Genomic DNA, 21,042 nt, shown 5'->3' with positions numbered 1-21,042 from the left:
TAACAGCGAATTAATTACTACAATAGTAATTTCCCGACGGGAAAAAATTTGCTACTAAAATCTACAGCGAAAAACGCGAATGTTGTCAATTATTTAATAATTGAACACACTAACCAAGTGTTTTAGAAAGGGAAAAAATGGTTCATTTTTTTCTTCACTAGAAGCCATTTTTCCTACGGTAAGCATTTTCTTCTGCAAAGTTAAATGTGCAAAACCAACTAGCAAATACCGTGTATGGTTATCGTTATTTCGATAACGTCTGGGATTTGAAAAAAAAATACGCTTGACTTTGTCAAGAGAAAAAGAGACAGACCGTGAAAAATAATCATTTGTGCTTATCAAAAACGTAAAGAATCAAGTCATTTTTGCAAAAGGCAAAGTCGGTAAAAAAACAAAAAACTAAAAGTTTCCCATACGAATTCGTCGGATATTTAAAGCGACGGATTTTATTTTTGCTACGTAAAAACGCGTGCAAATAAAAAAATGTTAAACAAATGTTATTTCGCTGGATTGTTTCTAGTAAGACTAGAAATATAGCGTTCAACAAATTAAGTTACAAAAGGACTGCTAAACTGTTCTTCAAACAAAAGAATTGGAAAGAAAACTTAGTTGATTTTTATTTTTTTTTACTAGGGAATATTTCTTCAATACAAGCGTAAATTGTAAAGTGAATTAGTATGATGGATGCGAAATTCAAAAATTCACTGTTGGAATTGTTCCAATTCCAGGCAGAGCAAAATGTCGCGTTGCAAAAGCAGCAAATTCAACAACAATTAGAAAGAGAAGAGAGATTTAAACAAGCATTTGAAGAAAAAATGCTTCAACAACAGAAACGCTTCGGGGAAATATTGATGGAAACACAGGAGGAACAAAGAAAAATTCTGGAGGCGACAGTTAACTAAAGCGGACGATAATCATAACGCATTTTTTCAAACAGCTGTGTGGGCCGCTATTGAAAATTTTAATTATAATCCAGAAGACGATGTCACTTTCGTCCAGTACTATAACGATATGAGGATATTTTTATATCGGATTGTAGTACCTGGTCAGACGCAAATAGTTAGGCTTTTGCTAAGGAAATTGGGAACAGCCGAGCATACAAAGTTCGTGAATTTTATTCTCCCAAAAAAGACCAGTGAGTTGAGCTTCCAAGAAACAGTTACGCTACTTACAGAACTGTTTTCTGCAAAAACGTCTCTTTTCCATAGGTGATATAAATGTATGAATGTTACTAGAAGAGAGGAAGATGACTACACTACTTATGCAAGTATAGTGAACAAGCATTGCGACAATTTTAAACTGGAGGAATTACCATCAGATAATATTAAATGTTTAATATTTGTGCAAGGGCTGGTCTTGAATAAAGACGCTGAAATCAGGTGTCGTGTTTTAAATAAACTCGATAACGAGCCGAATTTAAAATTACAAAACCTAGCGGAAGACTGTGAACGGTTTATTGCGCTGAAACAAAACAGTTGTGACATAGAGAAAAGTGGAGTGTCGCATATTAAAAAGATCCATCAAAAGGAAAATTCGGCTGCAAAAAATAACCACAGAAAGAAACAGGGAAAAGATTCACCTGGACCATGTTGTCCAACTACCTACCTCGATAAAAAAAAAAAATGCGCTGTACGAGTTATTTTTGGCAGTAGTTAACTTTTGAGAGAAGAGTCAACCCTTTTAGAAAAACAAAACCAATAGCTTAAACCTGTGATTCTGACCAAAAGTCCCTTAAAACGAGAAAAAGGCAAAGATACCCGCGTTTTATGCAAAGAAATTCCTCGTTCACCGTTCATATGAGAGAAAATGAAATCAAAGTATTTCCATGTAAATTCCCTGGGAGAATTAACGAGAGAGAGGAAAGTTTCCTCCCTCATTAAAATTTCAACCATCACTGCCACAATTTGGTCACACCATGGCCAAGCTCGGGTATATATCTAAACGACTTAGTGACTGGTGGAATTCAAGACCTGCCACATCATATTGGTGTCTGTGACTTAGGATACAATAGACTTTGTGACTGACTGGAGCAGTCCTTGCGTGTGTGACCTCCAAACAAGGTCATATTGGTGCTCGAGACGAAGAATTCTTTGTAAACAGAATTGGAATCATCTTCCATCATAATAATGCTCATCTTCACACAACACTAATGACCAAAGATCTCCTAAGAGAATTTGGTTGGGAAATCTTGTCTCATCCTACATATTCTCCTGGGCTAGCTCCCTTAGATTATTACTTATTTTGAAGATTATAAAACCATTTAAATGTCCTTAGGTTAACATCACGAAAGGAGATTGAACATAGATTCATATTTCACATCAAAACCTAAAGAATTTTACACGTGAGATAGTCATAACCTCGTTGACAGATGGAATTAAATTATTGAGGACAACGGCCGTTATTTTTATGAATAAAGATTTTTCAAATGCACACAATTTTTCGTTTTCAAGATGAAATTTTAAATCAGTAAAATCTTTTCACACCGACCTGATATTACTATGGCGGCATTCATTATAATAATATAAACTAGCGGAACCTGTGAAAATTCCACAGGGGACTGATTCATGTGTAATATATTGATGTTGGCATTTTGTAGATGTTCCGCGTAAATGGAGACGTTCTGATATTATTGTAGCTATTTTGTTAAAACTACAAAAGTATTTTTCTAAGCTAGCAGGGACGCCCGTTATAGCCATGTCGTAAAATACGCTTAAATATGATATTTTAATTCTTGCAGATTTTGTATATATTATTATAGAGTTAATGTTTTATCGATTTTTATCTACATAATTATAAAACTCAAATGACCTTGTAACGAGTGATGTAACCCACTTTCCGGTTTACTACATCCGGTTGTGCATGCATGCATAAATATTAACCCATAACAACGTAAACAAATAAACACAAATCGCTTCTTTTGCAGATTTGAACTTGCGCACTGAAATATTAACATTATTATTTAGAAATTATTATTTAACATGGGAAGAGTGGGGGTGTTTTGCAACTATTCTTTAAAACAACTATACTGTCGCTATTTTCTCACAACTAAACAACTTTAACCCGTTGACAAACATAAGAACAATTGTAGTAAAGCCAAGACTACTATTACTACTACTACTAACATCTATCCGTCCCTTTTCCTTTCTTCCTTCCTTTTTTTATTTTTTGTTTTTTGTTTACATTTCTAGATACAAAATAGTTGTGAGAACGGTGAATTTGTTGACACATTTATTGATCTGTTTCAATATTACTTTTATTTTATTTTATTTTACTTATTTAGGTTTTATTTTTTTGCTTTAGGTTTTATTAATTATTTGTTTTTTGGATTTTAAGTTTCTATAACTTGGTTGAAGGATTCTAATATGGGTTTTTCATTCTTATATTTCTCATCGGTAGGTTCATGTGCGTTTTTGCTGCTAAATGACTTTCGTCGGCGTTCGATTTGTAGGAAAATCATGTTTAATTTTCGATTTTTGAGCGATTATTCAGAAAAATAGGTAACTTTAGAGGAATAGGGAGGATTTTTGTTTTCATGTTTGAGTGATCCGTTCGTGATTTTTCATTTTAATATACTTTCATAGAAATGTTTCTGTTATGCCAAAAAAAACTATTTTCTTTGCGTCACAAGTGTTACGCTCATACATGAATTCCATAGCTAATATAACATACTGACCCAACGGGTCGCGCGTAGTCTAGTATATTATAAAGTTTCAATTTCCAAAATAAAAAAAATATATCTGTATGACAGCTTGAATTGAAATTGAATCCCAAACTTATGAATATATATATATATATATATATATATATATATATATATATATATATATATAACTACTTCATTTATTCACATAAATTTAATATACGAAGGTATAGATTTATGCGTAAACTTTAAGTATTTATTTCAAAAGTGCTCAATACGTAGGTAGAGCTAGTTAGTAATTTATAAAATATATATGGCGATTAAGCTACACTGAATATTCTGCGTTTATATATATATATATATATATATATCTATATATACACACATATATGTATATGTTATTTGTTTTTGTGATACATCTTCGATGAATTCAATTATTTACGAAAGCGCATTTTTAAAATGCGAGTTGGGAATAATTTTCCATTAAACCAATTTGGTACCCCCACATGGGGAGCGGCATATATATATTATTTTTTTAAATTATTTTTTTAAAATATAATTATCCACTGACACGTGTTTCGTCGTCTACGACTCATCAGAGTGGCTGTATCTAGCGAGATTCGAAATCGGGACCCCATGGTAAGAAGCCTAAATCCTTACCCCTCATTCACCTTGCTGATTGTTCAGATATATCACGCTTTTACGTATATGTTATTTGTTATTGTTTTTGCTATCGAGTCTTGAATGAATTCAATTATTTACGAAAGCGCATTTTTACTTAAATGTGAGTCAGGAATAATTTTCCATTTAACCAATTTGATACGCCCAATATATATATATAGTAGTTCGTTCAGCTATAATCGAAACGGAAAACAAAACTTATGAAGAATTCTTGAGAAAATTATTTATAAAAAAATACATTACTAAGGTGCCATCAGCTAAAATCGAAACTGGAACTAAAATTATGAAGAATTCTTAATAAAATTATATAATCAACTATAATTGAAACTGAAACCAAAACTTATGAAGACTTCTTGGTAAAACTATTTATGACGAGAAATGAAAGTGCATAACAATTAAACGACCCGGATGTAAGTGTGACACAGAAAATAACACACGTTATCGTATTAATATATAGATGATGAATATTTCCACAGCAATAGTTTTAAGTTTTGCCAAAATGTTTTTGTTTTCAAAATTTTGACAAGGCTTTAAAATCTAATAATAGTTATGACAAACAAAATGTGACCGCACTTATTTACATTCATGGGAAATTTGAATTTCACATTTATACTGAGTTTATGCAAGAGATTGATTTTGATATTTGAAATATTTTCTGTACATTTTTGAGTGAATGTTTATGTTGGTTATAATCATCATTTTATTCAAATTCATTGCTGCGTCATTTGAAGGTGTATCTACAAATATTTAATATTTAAGCATTTCTCCATTCTATGCATTGAAAACACAATACTCAATAAGCACGATCTCATTTAAAAATAAAATATTAAACCAAAGGCTGTTAGACATAATGTATGTTTTCAAAAGCAAACTTGATGTCAGTTGTGTTTTATTTACGTCGAAAATAAATATTTCAGATTGTTTGGTTAATTTTGTTTATTGACTGATGCACTACTCCTATTCACTTGCCTCCCCACGAGGGTAGAGATAAGGCCTGTTGTAAATATGGGGGAAATCCAGCCTCCTCTTAAAAGTACCACTGGATTGGGAGAAAAATAAAAATTGCCTCGGTCTAGAAGAATTTCTCCTTCACTGACTGAGGACAAAAAAAAAGATGAGATGTAATATCAGAACAGATGCTACTCTTTGCTGCATGCTGTCTTGTTATTAACCTTTGTTTTCGATCATTTCATATGACAGAACTCATTAAAAATGAAAACTAGGAAAAACAAAAGAGAGAGAATAATTCAAGAATAGATATGATAATTGATGTTTTGAGGCAATTGGCATTATTCTTATTGTTTTTCTACTAGAGTCACCACTTATCAAGGCCAAAAGGCCACTCGAGGATAAGGGTTAGATGAGTGTCAGGTGAATTATGATGATTTAGCAGAATTTGATTATTTAAGAGGACGGTTCAACAAGAATTTATTTACATTGGACTTGAAAACGACTATGTTGTAGTCAGCTGTGAAATAGCCATGTCCCGTTATTTTCCACAGACGGGCAGTTCTAGAAAAAAAATTGTCCATGGAATTTACACTTAGTTATAAGCATAGAGAGAATGGGAGGCTATTGACAGAAGTTGTAGCCAGATGAGTTTTGTCATGAATATTTTACAGAAGGGGGGTCCATAGCTTGAAGCTCAGTCGAGCACCTGCCATGAAAGTAGTGAAAGAATAAAGAAAAACTAGCAATGTTTGTTCTGTAGAGAAAGGAGTGATGCCCACTAGATTTTGTAATCGGTTTTGCACTCCACCAAGGCAAAAAGGGGTGCTTTGAGCAGCACCTCCCCAGATTCTGCAACAATACTCCATCTTAGAGCGTATTTGGCTCTTATACAGGTAGAAAATTGTGTCAGGTGTGTGAAACCTCCTGGAGCAGTAGAATGTTTGCTAGTTTTTATACTAATAATTCTTACTGACTAGCGGTATGGCTAAGTGATTTCACAAATTCAAAAACAAAAAAACATTCACCTTGCATATATTGTATATATCCTTTGTACCATCAGCATAAGATAGGACGGTGGTTCAGTGGTTAACGACACAGGATGACAACCTGGGTGTTCCAAGTTCGAATCCAGCTCTTTCCACAAAACTCACTTTCACTTGAGATGTTGGCAACCTTCTTGTGGTCCCTTCCGTAAGTATCCAATAAAAAAATTTACCACGTCTACATTTAGTTAGTATTTATTTAATTGCAACCTTCTGTCTAATGAGATAATAGCATTCTGCATCAAGTTTGGTACACTGCAGTGTCGCTATAAAGTCGAAACTGGAGTTTTGGATCATTTCAAATGACAAGGAGGCCTGGGCAGACTAAGGTTTGCCCAGTTACCAGGGTCCCTCAAGTCGTTAGGGTTAGAGCCAGCACAGCTGCAGGAGTTGTCAGAAAGGTATTGCATTTACCATTAATCTTTCTGAATGTCAGAAAGCCTTCTACTCTAATAATGTCTTCCCTGCTACTAGACTTTGGAATACCTCCTCTGTTTCTCGCTTCCCTGACTGTATTGATATGCAGAAATTTAAATTTAATGTGAATAGACATCTCGCAACTCAAGTTCTCACGATACCCTTTTAGGTATGATCCCAAATAGGAGCCCTTTATGGCCGAATGACAATACGCCTTGTTTGGAGTGAAAAAGAGTTTCAAAACATAGGAATGAAAGTGAATTCAAGCAAATGCAAAATCGTTTCCTCACTATGAGATAATCCATAATATAAATCTCATCTGTCTGTTAAAATGGTTGTATGTATGTATGTATGTATGTATGTATGTATGTATGTATGTATGTTTGTAGTGGTCAAGGTCTGCTGTGGACGCGTGTTAAAAGCACACAGATATCTTAGCATCAAACTGTGCTTCTCCCAGACAAATCAACCCCATGTGGACGTCATGACCACTGCCATGCTGACTCTGGTGAACGGCGAATGTCCTGCACCATATAACTGGACCTCCACTGCCTTGTGGACCAAGGTTCTTTTAACCAAAGGCTAAGGGTGAGGTAACCCTGACAGAAACCTCCAGAGAAGCTTAGGCCAGGTCAGCTGCGGCATACATGACCCACTGGCGTGTGGAGTATTATTTGGTGCCAAGCAACTTAAGTTCCAGTCATGGATCAAATGGCATGGTGGGTGCAGAGGGCTCCTGTAAGCCGTGGTGAAGGCAACCTCTCTAGGAGAAGGAAAACCCTGATATAAAACCTGCGGCGACTGCTGCTTCCAATGATGTTGACTTGCTCTTCTTTTTGTTTCAATGTAGCAGTTGTTTAGAGAGTGGGATTGTCTCAGTACAAAGTCTTTCCTCACTATAAAAAGCTTCAAGCACAGGCATTACTTGATATGCAATGGAATACACACTTTGCAATCAGTGTGTATCTCGATAACAAAAAGGTTGGCTTCAGCCTAAAATGGCAAACGGACATTCAATGAGGACTGATGCAAATATGAGCGCCAATGGCAATAAAGGCTATGTTACTTCCAGGGTCTGGCTTGGTAGGTGTTTGGGTCATGACAGCTTGGACCCGGTCATCAGTGAATGTGCAGAACTATAGAAAGTTCATAGAGGTGACCGTCTGGCACGTGCTGCTAGTTGTGCTCATATTTGTGTCATTTGAGCCAGAGATATATTAAGTAATGGCAATACTCGAGAACGAGTTGCTGCCATCATCATGTATGTTTGTATGTCTGCTTCAAACTTTCGACAGAGGCGATGGATTTTTATGAGATCGGTATCATTTTGAAGCTCGCCCTTCCGGACAACATATATGAAAAAATTGTCTAAAAACATTAATTCCTTCACTCTCAACTGGGCACTTTTCTACAAAGAAGAGTCGCTTTTTCGCCGATATTTTCAAAAGTCATCCCCTCTTTTCAATTGATTAGCGTTAATTTAAACCTTCGCCACTTTCAGTTTAGCGATGGACGCAATGGCAAAGACGTTACGTTCTTTTTTTGGGAGGGGGGTCACGTTTTTCCTCCTTCACTCACAGTACGGGTTCGAGCCGGCTTGCTTCCCGACTACCACTGTTTTTTTTTTGTTTAGTTTTGTTTTTTGTTTTTTGGGGCTCAACACACCTCCAAACACCCGGGCAACGTCGGATCACAGGCTAATATTAGAATAAACAATAAAATGTTTGAAAAGAAAACTCGAAAATTTTGTGCTTCTTGACTCAATTGTTGCCTAATCCTCATCTGTATTGAAAAGGAAAATATGGATCAGGAAGGACGTATCAACATCTTTGAGGTTAAGATTTTACAATGTATTGATAGTTTCTATTGCTGTATATTCAAGTGGAATACGAACTATATGGCATAATCACATTGACACACCGGTTCTCATTAGACCACTGAAGTTAAGCAACGTTGAAGCTTATCCATACTAGATGGGTGACCATATGGTAGCACTAAGCACTGTAAGTAAGAGGCCGCCAATATTTCTCTGTAAAAATTGCAAAAATGAACATTATCATCTTCCCCGGTGGGAGATATACATACGACCGGGGACTGCATATGAAATTGATATTCCCCTGAAACTTTCTCTTTCAGAGGAAGCCGGTTCAGCTGCCTACAGTGCGTGTTGCTTTGTTTTATTTAAATTAAGTGTTTAAGAAATATCCTTGGAATAATTTTGTGAGGTAGACGCATAAATGCAGATAAAAAAAAATTAGTATTAACAAATCCACCAACTAAGTTATTGGGGAAAAAAAAAGAGATTAACGCGGTTTGAAAATGTTTAAAAGCTACCAGGTTCTAGCTATGGAAAGAAACGATTTAATGAAAATGTTATTTTAGAAAGATCAAAAGGACAACCACCGATAAAATGTATCGACCAGATGAAAGATGAGACTGATATGCCACTCTTTGCAGTTGAAAAATTGGGCTAAAACCGTTATAAGTGGTGGGATTTTGTTCCCAAGCATGTGAAGAAGCTCCCTGAAATATGCAAATAATTAAGTAAATCGTATATAACTTTTTCATTTACTCACTTTTTTGGAAGGCAGCTTTTTTTCATTTAGATTATTTATTTCCTTTTGTGGGGATGCTTCAAGGGTTTCAAGTTTATTATTGAATATCTGAAAAAAAATGAGAAAAACAAAAAGAAATTGAATATAGCAAAGTTAATTTAATACAATCATACCATATAAATGTTAGGTGGAAGTCAAGGGAAATAATTTCTGCCTCCAAAATGTGGAGTTGGCTGCCCCTTCCAGGAGAGGGATTTCACAAAATGGCGGAATAAAAAGAAGCTATTATTCAATCGTGTTTCGTTTTCTTTAATATCTGTTTCTGTGTTTCATTGTTCTTTATGAATTAAACTGACAAAATCAAAGGAGTTTAAGTTTTAACGATGAAGTAAAATCTATAAGGACATGTACACGTCTTAAGATGATTAAAAAAAACATTTACTGGTTTATAATATTGCATAGTGCTTGAAGTACTACAGTTTTTAAGTTCCTCATCATCATCGTTATCATCCTGCGGCCTCAGCCGAGATTGAACTCAGTACACCCTTCCAGTATTCCCTATCTGTCTTAGAACCGAAAAGATCTTCCTTGGAGATAAATGTATCTCGTTGTATCCTATCTGGAAAGGTTAACTTTCGTGATCGATTGTGAGATGATGGGTGCCTCCACAGTACAAATGATGAAACAAGTTCATCTGTGGCACATACACAATGCTCAGCAAACTGAACACGTCTCTTTCAAACTGAGGTTGATACTCTCGATAAGTCTCCATATATCATTTCTAAAGTTGAGTGATTTCGCCATGAGAGATTGAATACTCTTCTCAAAAGACGTGTGTAACATCCATCTAAAAGATGCTGTTGCTGAAAAAGTCCAAGTTTCAGATCCATAGAGTAAGATTGGTTCAATAAGCATGCGGAAAACTTGGATTTTGAATTTGTGAGCAAGATTGGATTTCCACATTTTATCCATTTTGTGACGAGCAGTCCATGCCATGCTCTTTCTGATGTAAAAGTCTTTCTCAGAGTTCCTGATGTGTGATCCTAGATACTTGTAATCTTCAACACATTTGAGGATGTTATTTGTGAGGGTTTTAATTTCATGGTTGTTGCGAATGTTAATTGGCATACACTCGGTCTTACTAGCATTCAGGTAAAGCCCTGTACAGTTTGCTGCTGATACAAGAAAAGATAGGAGTGCCTGGGTGCTAATGAGGTTGTCAGACAACAGCATAAGGTCATCAGCAAAATCAGCATCGGGGATGTAAAGTGCAAGATTACATGAGCTTCTTCTAGATCGATACATCAGTCCATTGTCATTGATTACATTGATTTTCTTCATATTCGATATTTCTTTCAGTTCTATGGGAATTCCGCATATTTGTTTTGTTTTTCCGACTCTTTGATCTTTAACCTGTGATTTATGGGACGGCAAAAATTTGCCCGTTTCTTTCCTTCTTGTTAATTATTATGACATCCGGTCTTTTTGCTTAGATGGATTTATCTGTTTGTACCACCACATCCCAAAGGATATTGCAGTCTTTATTTTCCAGTACTGTTTCCGGTTTGTGTCTGCATGTTGTTTGCAGAATTTCCAGTGTATTGTTTTCCACATGCAGGTGCGTCTATTATTGTATTCATTTGAAGCTAGTTTGCTGCATTCACTTATTATGTGGTTTTATGTTTCGTCTGTTTGTCAAGTAGTATACATTTACTGTTTTCCCATGGTTTATCTGTTTCAGCTTTAATATTGTTATTTCTAGTCGCGCTGTTCTGTGCAGCTGTCAGTAAAAATTCTGTTTATTCTGTTCAGGTTTTTTTATGATTCTCTTCTCTTATCATTCTTGGAATGTCCGTGGAGTTCTTTTTCTTCCCACTTATCTTTTCTAATCTTTTCGTTTATGGTTGATTTTTAATTGTTCTTCTTAACGGTGTCTCTCACTAACGTGATCAATCTTTCTGGGTTCAGAGTTATGTACTTTTCCAAGGTTTTTCTTGTGTCTTCTACACAGTTTTCTGCCCCTTTAAATCCACGTTCCCTTCATTCCTTTACACACAGAATCAACCAGTATGATCTTTTGAGTATAATGCATTGTACATAGTCTTCTTTGGTCCAGTTTATGAATGATCCAGAATATCTTATTAGTGATACTGTCGAGGTGTTTACTCCTTTAATTAGATTTCTATATACCGTACTTTCGGGTAATTGCGCCAAGTCCGGGGTAATTGTGCCAACTAGCTAAAAGTGATCTTTTGGCAACCACGCATATAAAAAGCACTTTTTCTTTTACTTGGATACGGATTTGGCGCAATTATCCCAAAGTACGGTAGTTCTGTTTCTAAGAGTTTGCTTGTTCTTCTCATGTACTCTTTTACAATCTTCTCTTTCATTTCTGTAGATTTGATCGTGCCTGTTTCCAGAACTCCCAAATATTTGTAAATCTCATGTTCACTAAGCATCTTCTTAGTTGAGCAGCTTCATGTCATCTGATGTCTCTAGTTTTCCCCTTTTCCTCTCTACTGGTGCACATGTTTCCATTCCAAATTCCGTTTCAATGTCCTGACTGCAAATTCTGGTTGTGTTTATCAGTTTCTCCAGTTTTTTTTATTATTTTTGTAACTCGTTTTAGATCATCCATATACACAAGGTGGTTTATTCTTTGTTCTATGTATGTAAGCGTGTATCTGGCATCGCATTTCCTAAGTATATAGTTAAGTGCCATCATGGCCCTAATAAACAGTAGTGCTGATAGCAAGTCTCCTTTGAAGACGTCTCTCTGTATTCTTACTTCGGTTAGGTGTTGCCCTCCAGCTGTTAGTTCCAGTATCTATTATTATTATTATTATTATTATTATTATTATTATTATTATTATTATTAGCTATATATTAATGTTACATGATAAGGGCTGTCCCCTTTTCATGTAAGTATAAAAATAGAGAGATTTAGTTAAAATGAAAATTAAATAGAATAGACGAAATTCGAACCTCGTAATTTAGGTTTAGAAATAGATTACGAGAGAGAATTAGCAAATGGAATGTAAAAAACAAACCATTGTTTAGCTTAGAGATAAAATAGTTTAAGAAAAGAATGTGCATTGTCAGTTCTGTTATGGAATTCAATTGGAAATATAGGTCACTGGGAATATAGGTTAAAATTCCTTTTGCAAACAAAGGAAAAAGTTTTGGACACGCATTTCTAAAACACGTGAAAGAAGACACGTTTTAACATGTGCATGACGTCAAGGAAAATGGGAAGTTCTCGATATAGTTAGAAACTTTAGAGTTAAGCAGGGGGAGTCTGAGGACGACAGACGACAGTCTGGGTGCAGACATGGGAGTCGAACGTCTAGAAGCAAGACGGTCACTTTTGAAACATTAGAATGTAAAACTTTGAATTCCTGAAAGCAAAGCCACCGGCCGGTCCATGGAAATAAACCCATCATGTGTTTTTATAAACGTCGTCTTTGTGTTGTAATTCTACCAAAAGGTAAAGTGGAAATTGTCATTATATGTCTTCTATATCATGTGGTTTAAAATGTCTTTACATTCACATCTCATACCTACAATGTGAACACTAAGACTGTCTCAATACTACCTCTTCACTAACACTTCTAAGTATGAACATTTTATATATATGAATCATTATAACACGAACAATCTCTCTCATGCAAGATTCCTCTTAATAAGACTCTCTAAGACAACAAGACTCTAAGACTCACATTTAATAAGACTTCCTAACAAATCATAATAACAATAACAACGAACAATAACAACAATAACAAGAATAATAATAAGAAGAAGAATATCAAAAATATATAACATTAATACCGTAGTATGTTGTCACTTTGTATCCTCCTTTTTAATAAATAAGATCTCTCGATCACTGAAGACGTAATGTAAAAAAAAAAAAAAAATAATAAAACAAATGATGTTGCTTTTGGGCCATACGTGCCAGCTGAGGAATAAAGAAATCATCTAATATTTTGTAACTGTTTGTTTTCGTGTCGTCATTACAATTGGAAAAGTAGATGTGTTTTTGTCTATCATCATCTTAAATGAACATTGTATAAGCATCTTCCAAATAATGTGCCTCCTTCATCATCAATAATGTATCTCCCCTCTACATCTGTTAACAAGAACTGTTGCACAAATGTCTCAGCTCCGTATTAATAATATGAAGTCCTCAAGAATCGTCACAGACATACATTATCAATAATTCCCACCACTCTTTATCTGTGCCTTACCTAAACATAGATTTCTTGATCAAAGCTTCTTTCTTAGAACTGCACGCCTGTGGAATTGTCTTCCGTTTTCCTGCTTTCCAGCTGTCTATAATATGGTTGTCTTCAAGTCCAACGTGAACAAGTTTCTGATGAGCCGTTCCACTTAAGTTAACAAATTTACCGAACTTCCATTACTATCGATTACTATATTGTCCTTTTGACTACTGTACACTCTTTAACCCTTATCCTTGAGTGGCCTATCGGCCTTAATAAGTGTTGAGGCCTATGTAAAAAAAAAGACGTCGTCGTGATGTAAATGTATATAAATGTCATTATCTTCTTTGTTTTAAGTTCCCGTTATACATGTCTCAATATGAACCCCTTATGCAACACACACACACACACACACACACAAACATATATATATATATATATATATATATATATATATATATATATATATATATATATAATCATTTTTTTACTATAATAATTAAATACCTTTAAATAACCCTTATCCCTGAGTGACTTCCGGGCCTTGATAAGTGGTGAACACCGTGTAAAAAAAACAAAAACATACCTACAGACACTAGTGTTTCATCCTTTCAGGAATCTTCAGTGCAGGGTGTCATGATTAATACCAGTCGAACAATTTGAACCCCGCAACACGAGACATCTCTGGCTCGATTGGCGGAGACCTAATCACTTCAGCTACCATTAACTGCGTGAAATAACGTTGAATTTAAACATCTTAATTTTAAATGTTAATTTACGTCAGTCAGACAGTGATCTAATCGTTATATGATGATCTATGCATAAGAGCTAAACTGACCGACTGAAAGTGCTCAACAATAAGAAATATATATATATATACATATATATATTAGTGTTCAGACGATTAATTGGGAATCAGAAAAATCTGAGTTTTTTGCGGTATCGGAATCGGTATCGAAATCAGAAAAATTTGAACCTATTTTCCGATGCCAAAACCGATTCCTTAAATTATCTTTTTTAATTTGATTTTAGTTAAACAAAAATCTTCCACTACTTGTAGTAATAATAAAATAATAAATATTTATTGATTTTTAAATCTCCATTAAGACTAAAATCTCTAGATCACACCCTCACAAGTGTGTTTTTACGTTTGAGAAAATATATGCACATTTAAGATGTGTTTTTACAGTAATCGGGACAAAATAACATTTTTTATAGTAAAATATTTAGAGATTTATAAAGAATCGGAATCGGAATCAGCAATTGTATCAGAATCGGGAAAAATATTGGAATCGTCCCATCACTTATATATATATATATATATATATATATATATATATATATGTGTGTGATTTTCAGAATGTGAGCGATTATATATAATAAATTCCACAGCCAAACAACGTCGCAGCCTACAAGAGCTACAACAGTCAACGAACTGGAAGTCCAAGAGTCAAGTTCCGCCCTCATTTGTGCTCATCAGTTAGACCATCCGAACTAAGGATTCGAAACCCGAGCCTCTTGCATGTAAGGCAAGCACTCTACCAACTGAGCAAACGCCTTGCAGACAAGAAATTCTAACTGATGAACCCAAATGAGGGCGAAACTCGAGTCTTGGACTTCCGGTTAGTTGACTGTCATAGCTCTTGTGGGCTGCAACATTGTTTGGCTGTGGAATTTATTATATATATATATATATATATATATATATATATATATATATATATATATATATAATAAATTCCACAGCCAAACAACGTCGCAGCCCACAAGAGCCATAACAGTCAAAGAACCGGAAGTCCAAGAGCCTCTTGCATGCAAGGCAAGCACTCTACCAACTGAGCAAACGCCCTGCACACAAGAATTTCAATTAACCAACACAGACCAAGCAAACCGCGCCGAAATCCGACTGTGAAATGAACCTACTTCGTCTCAACAAGGGACGCGGTCATCCAACCGTTGTTGAGACGAAGTAGGTTCATTTCACAGTCGGATTTCGGCGCGGTTTGCTTGATCTGCGTTGGTTAATTGAAATTCTTCTGTGCAGGGCGTTTGCTCAGTTGGTAGAGTGCTTGCCTTGCATGCAAGAGGCTCGGGTTTCGAATCCTGAGTTCGGATGTGTCTAACTGATGAGCCCAAATGAGGGCGAAACTCGAGTCTTGGACTTCCGGTTCTTTGACTGTCATGGCTCTTGTGGGCTGCGACGTTGTTTGGCTGTGGAATTTATTATATACAATCGCTCACATTCTGAACATCATATATATATATATATAATTAATCCGTTCATTTTCTTTTTGCGATAAACAATAACTTTTTACACCAATTCATATTTAATGTCGGTGTGCTTCTTGGCTGTATTTAAAGACACTCCAAAATGGCCTTTACCTAAGCCCAAAACCACGCCACAAGATTATTCCATAAATCGATTCCTAAATCTCTTAACTACCGTTTTTTTTCTCTTGTTAAATTAACTTTTCCTTCCGCTGGCAAATAACTTTCTAATATTTCACTATTATTCTTTGTTGTGTTTATTTGCAAAGCTCAATTACATAGAATCAATATCCTAGTTACGGCACACAACTTCTTTACATGCATTATACATTTATGCAAAAATTCTATTCCTGGAGCAATGAATTTTAAAATGGTTGATAATCCCAAGTAATCAAATAGTTTTGTCCGCTTTTAAAGGATAAAAAAAGAAACCCCTACACAGTCTGTGTAACTTATATTACGTCTTCAAAATAATTGGAATCGGCATCCAGCACCTTCTGCCAACGTGTCTCCAGCTGTTCAATCCCCTTTCGGTAGAACTTGAGTGGTAATGAAGAAGTCATGAGGGCTTGGTGCAAGTCTGTTTTATTGATGAAGGATTTCACATGAAGATGATTATTCAGGGAATGGAATAAGTGGTAATCGAATGGCGCAAGGTCAGTGAATAAGATGTCTGACACAAAGTCCCCCATCCAAGTTGCTATATGTTATCGCTGACCACTTGCGCAATATCCGGTCTTGCATTGTCATGGAATAAAAGACCACCTTCATGATTCACTTGTGCTGGCACCCTCTGGTGAAATGTCAATTGCATACGTTTCAATGCTGCGAGTATAAGTCGCCAGTGACCGTTTGGTTTTTCACCAGATGCAAAGCATAATTTTGCATGGGTGCGTAGACAGTCTTGCAGTGTGAGGGACAGCATCCTAAAGAGACAACCAATGTCTGAAACGCTTGAGGGTTTCATACAGAACTCGCTGGTAAGCACTAAACTGAATAAGTGAGCGCCAAATCATGCAACCTCACATTTTTTAAGTCAGTTTGAAAATCTGTCACGTTAATTTTTTTTGTTTTTACATAGGCATCACCACTTATGAAGGCTCAGAGGCCACTCGAGGATAAGAGTTAAAGAGTGTACAGTAGTCAAGTAGACAATATAGTAATCGTTAATAATGGAAATGCAGTAAATTTGTTAATTTAAGTGGAACGGCTCATCAATGTTTATGTTGGACTTGAAGACAACTATATTGTAGTCAGCTGGAAAGTAGGCAAATGGAAGACAGTTCCAGAGGTGTGCAGTTCTAAGAAAGAAACTTTGTTCATGGAATCTTACATTTAGGTTTGGGCACAGATAAAGAGTGTGTGGGAAATTATTGATTGTGTTTTCAACTAGATGAGTGTTTCCTTTGAAAGTTTGGCGAAGGGCGACCATAGATTGGAGTTCAGATGAGCGCTGCCATAAAATAACAATAAAGCAGAGACAGACTCGCAACATCTCTTCTGTGAGAAAGAGGCTACAAAGAAGAGAAAAGGGTATCCCCTACTAGGCTACGAAGTCTATTTTGAACTCTATCAAGGCACGGTAAGTCCTTTCTAGCAGCTCCTGTCCAGATATGGCAACAGTACTCCATCCTTGGACGTACCTGGCTCTTATATAGGTAGAGAATTGCATCAGTAGTGAGACATCTATGGGATTGATAGAAGGATCCCACCATTTTTTCAGTGATCCTAGCAACGGATTTAATGTACATGTTCTATTTCAGATCAAGAGTAAAAGTCAAGCCTAGAAGCTTGTCAAAACATGAAGCCTTCCTAAGACGAAAGCCATTCATTTCAATTGATGCTAGATAGGGATGAGAGCGTTGATGATGTAAAGATAGAAGATTGGTTTTAGATGCATTAAAAGTAACCAGCCACCTCTTTCCCCATTATACCACATGCTCAAAATCAGAGGAGAGAGAATCAAAGAAAAATTGGTTGTTTACGGTCTTTGATGTGCTACCATAGATGGTAGTGTCATCAGCATAAATGTCTACGAATTCTAAAATAGGAATTTCGTTGGTCTTTTGGTTTCAAAAAGCATTTTTAGCTATCTGCTATGCTTCACTTTTAAATAGCACTTTTGCTCAACTGTAATGTTTCAGTCTTTAAATAGCATTTTCGCTTAAGTTTTAAATAATATATTTGTATGTCCATCATGCTTATGTTTTAAAAAGAATTTTCGTTGGTCTACTATGCTTAAGTTTTAAATAACAAATTTGTTCATCGCTTATGCTTTAAAATTAAAATACCATTTTCATTGATCTAATGTTTTAAACAGCATTGTAGGTTGTCTGTAATGTTTAAGATTTACATGACATTTTCATTGGTGTGTAATGCTTAAGTTTGGAATAGTATTTTTGGCGGTCCATTATGCTAATGTTTGAAATAGCATTTTCATTGTTCTGTTGCACTTAAGTTGGAAATAGTCTTTTTATCTTTCACGATTAAGTGATAAATAGCATTTTCGTTAGTCTGTCATGCTTTGGTTCGAAATAGCATTTTTGTTGATCTGTCACAGTAAAGCTTGAAATAGCATTTTCAACACAAAACCTGAACAGATTAAATGGACGCATCCTAAGAATTGTTTCTTATCGTTATTATGGTTGTATATTAATTCCTTTTCACTTCAAGTCACTATTCGACTTCAGATTCAAAATTAACATATCACACATAAACACATAAGCTCTGTGAAACATCAACGCCCTCCATCCCCAGAAAAAAACTGTTAGGAAGTAAAAAAAATAAAATAAATAAAGGAAAAATATAGCAAAATGAGAGGAAATAAGTTTATCAGTATAACAGCAGTATAGGAAGTTGTTCACCGAGGTACACAAAAAGCAGCTGAAATAGTATTGTTAATCAAGGTGTGGCAGACAAAACACCGGACATAAAAGTAAACCTATATTTAGAGTTAGTTTATGGGATGTTTCAGGATTGGCAATGAATTTTGCGACAGTTTACAACAGTTGGGGACAATTTATAGAGAGTCTTGTGATTGTGACAGTTGCAGACAGCTTCCAGTTTGTCACAATCGAACGCAGATCGAGATGAGTTGACATCAACTACGAACACGACTTCAGCAGTCAATTAAGATGTAGAGGTTAGAATTCAGAAGGAAAATGGTGTCACGCACACACACACACACACACACACACACACACACACACACACCTATGGTCCTATAATGCTCTGAAGTCTGTGCTTTCTTTTGTTTCTAGTGTTATTTTATTTTTATATTGCACACCCCTCGGTAGCTGCCAATGTAAGAGACGAAGACATGGCCAGAAGAGAAGTTGAAAGAGAAGAAGACCACAGAAACAACATTCAGGCCGGCGGTTGTTGAATGGGAGAGCACATAATCCTGTCACAGTCTTACATTGATTTAATTGTACGTTCCTGTATCCAGTTTTGTGCCCCCTTTCATAATTTTCAACTCTTCCTCATCGTGGTAAGGTTACTGGTAGTGTCAGAGCTACACAGCCAATAGGGATCTAGTGAAAATCCAGGAGAAAGTGGTATCAGGATTCGTCGTCCTCTCATTGTCTCTGCCTATGTATGTAACACGACACATCAGGTATAGAATCTCAAGTAAAATTTACAACGTTGCTTCCGCGCTGTTCCTTTGTGTGTTCTATGTCAAACTTTCCTCGACTTCCCATGCAGTTACTAAGCCTTGGTCTGCTCAATACCAGGGGTAAAAACCTGAAAGCCTGCAGGTCAACAACTAACTGTGCGATACCATCGTCCCATTCTGGTCGATAGTCACATTTACCATTCAGAGTAGTAGTTGACTATTGTCTTGAACCCACGTTGTATTTAGATCCTCAAGCTTGTTCGAATAGAGAATAATCGGCTACATTAATTCTCTGGGGTGATTTAATTATCTTGAATATGGAATGAGGAACCATTACTGCTGTTCTGGGCATCGCCGTTAGGAAATATTGCCTTTCCACTTTGGTGTAGGGGGCTACTATCAGGGGCATCAACTACTGGGGTACTATGTAGGGATTTGGGGAGCAAGATGTCGGTTCACGTTACACTTGAACTTCTGCATGTCAATACTGTTGGGGAAGCAGGGACCTGGAATGGAATTCCAGAGTCTAGCGGTTCTGGGAAAGAAACTATTGGAGTAAAAAACTCTTTTACATCTAGGGATCTCTACAGTGTGGGGGTGGGATTTAGCAGCCTGTCGGGTCTGTCGAGGGTGCTCACGTCGTGGGGGCACAAGTGTCTGCAGTTCGTCAGAGCATTCACCACTTGTAGAAAAGGCAGAGGGATGCAACATTTCGTCGATGGAACAGAGGCTGAAGCTTAGATGCCAGTTCAGGGCCTATCAGGTTTGCGACTCTCTTTTGAACCTTGTCAAGGAGCGAGAGACTAGTAGCAGATGCACCAGCCAAAATGTGACAGCAATACTCCATACATGGGCGAATGATGGCCTTATAGAGGTACAGGATACTTTCGGGTGATAGTAGTTGTCTAGCACGGTAGAGAGAGCCCACCTTTCTTGCAGCGGCCCTGGCAATGTAATTGTTCCAACTCAGTTATCACCTAACACAATTTGTATATTTTCACTTTCTATCTTTATTGTACACCTAAATATATATTTTTTCTGCAAGATCCTTTAGGCTCTCTTTAGGGTTTAGTAAACTCCTGTCTCTGCTATGTCTTAATTTAAAGTTATGTTTTTCTGAAACAATGTTTTTGTTTTTATTTCACTTTTTCCTATTTCAACATTCAATAAACCTGTGTCTTACATATATTATGTCTCAGAGTTTTAATTGTCGATAAGAGTTTATCTGACTGACTGAGATTTCCACGATGAGACGTTGGTTGCCATTTGTATTTCCTTATTTGTAATAAAAGCAACAATGTAATTAACTGGCCGAGGTTTCCAGGAGACATACGCATCCAGAAGACAATATACTTTTAATCAACATTTCAAGGGATGGTTCTTACCTAGAACAATGGTTTACTAGCCAGAAATTAAACGTAGAATAATGAATTACAAAATCACTTTTACTCACCCAGATGTCGGTTGCTATTTGTATTTCCTTATTTGTCATAAAGGCAGAAATATAATTAACAAATAAATATATAGATTAGATGATAAAAGGACGCATTTAAAAGTGCAAGATGTTCGACTCTGAAATAATTCAATTCAAACAAAAATGAAATTGGTAAAAACCATATATCATAAAGTTTACATACATAAAACAATGGATTTA

At 35.9% G+C, this 21,042-nt stretch overlaps 1 protein-coding gene across 1 annotated transcript in view; it reads right to left on the bottom strand.

Annotated features, from left to right (window-relative positions):
* The window catches only part of LOC145245909 (sperm flagellar protein 2-like), a 246,690-nt gene that overhangs the window by 61,180 nt on the left and 164,468 nt on the right, over window positions 1-21,042 (bottom strand). The window contains exon 25 of the mRNA XM_080107652.1: window positions 9,309-9,395. Within this exon, the coding sequence (XP_079963778.1) occupies window positions 9,309-9,395 (87 nt within the window). The remainder of the gene's footprint in view (window positions 1-9,308; window positions 9,396-21,042) is intronic.

This window comes from Euprymna scolopes, chromosome 23 (assembly GCF_053919585.1).
Source record: "Euprymna scolopes isolate OS-2025 chromosome 23, ASM5391958v1, whole genome shotgun sequence".
NCBI classification, from domain to species: Eukaryota; Metazoa; Mollusca; class Cephalopoda; order Sepiida; family Sepiolidae; genus Euprymna; species Euprymna scolopes.
Note: the sequence above shows the minus strand (reverse complement) of the source record. Positions and strands in the feature narration are given on the sequence as shown.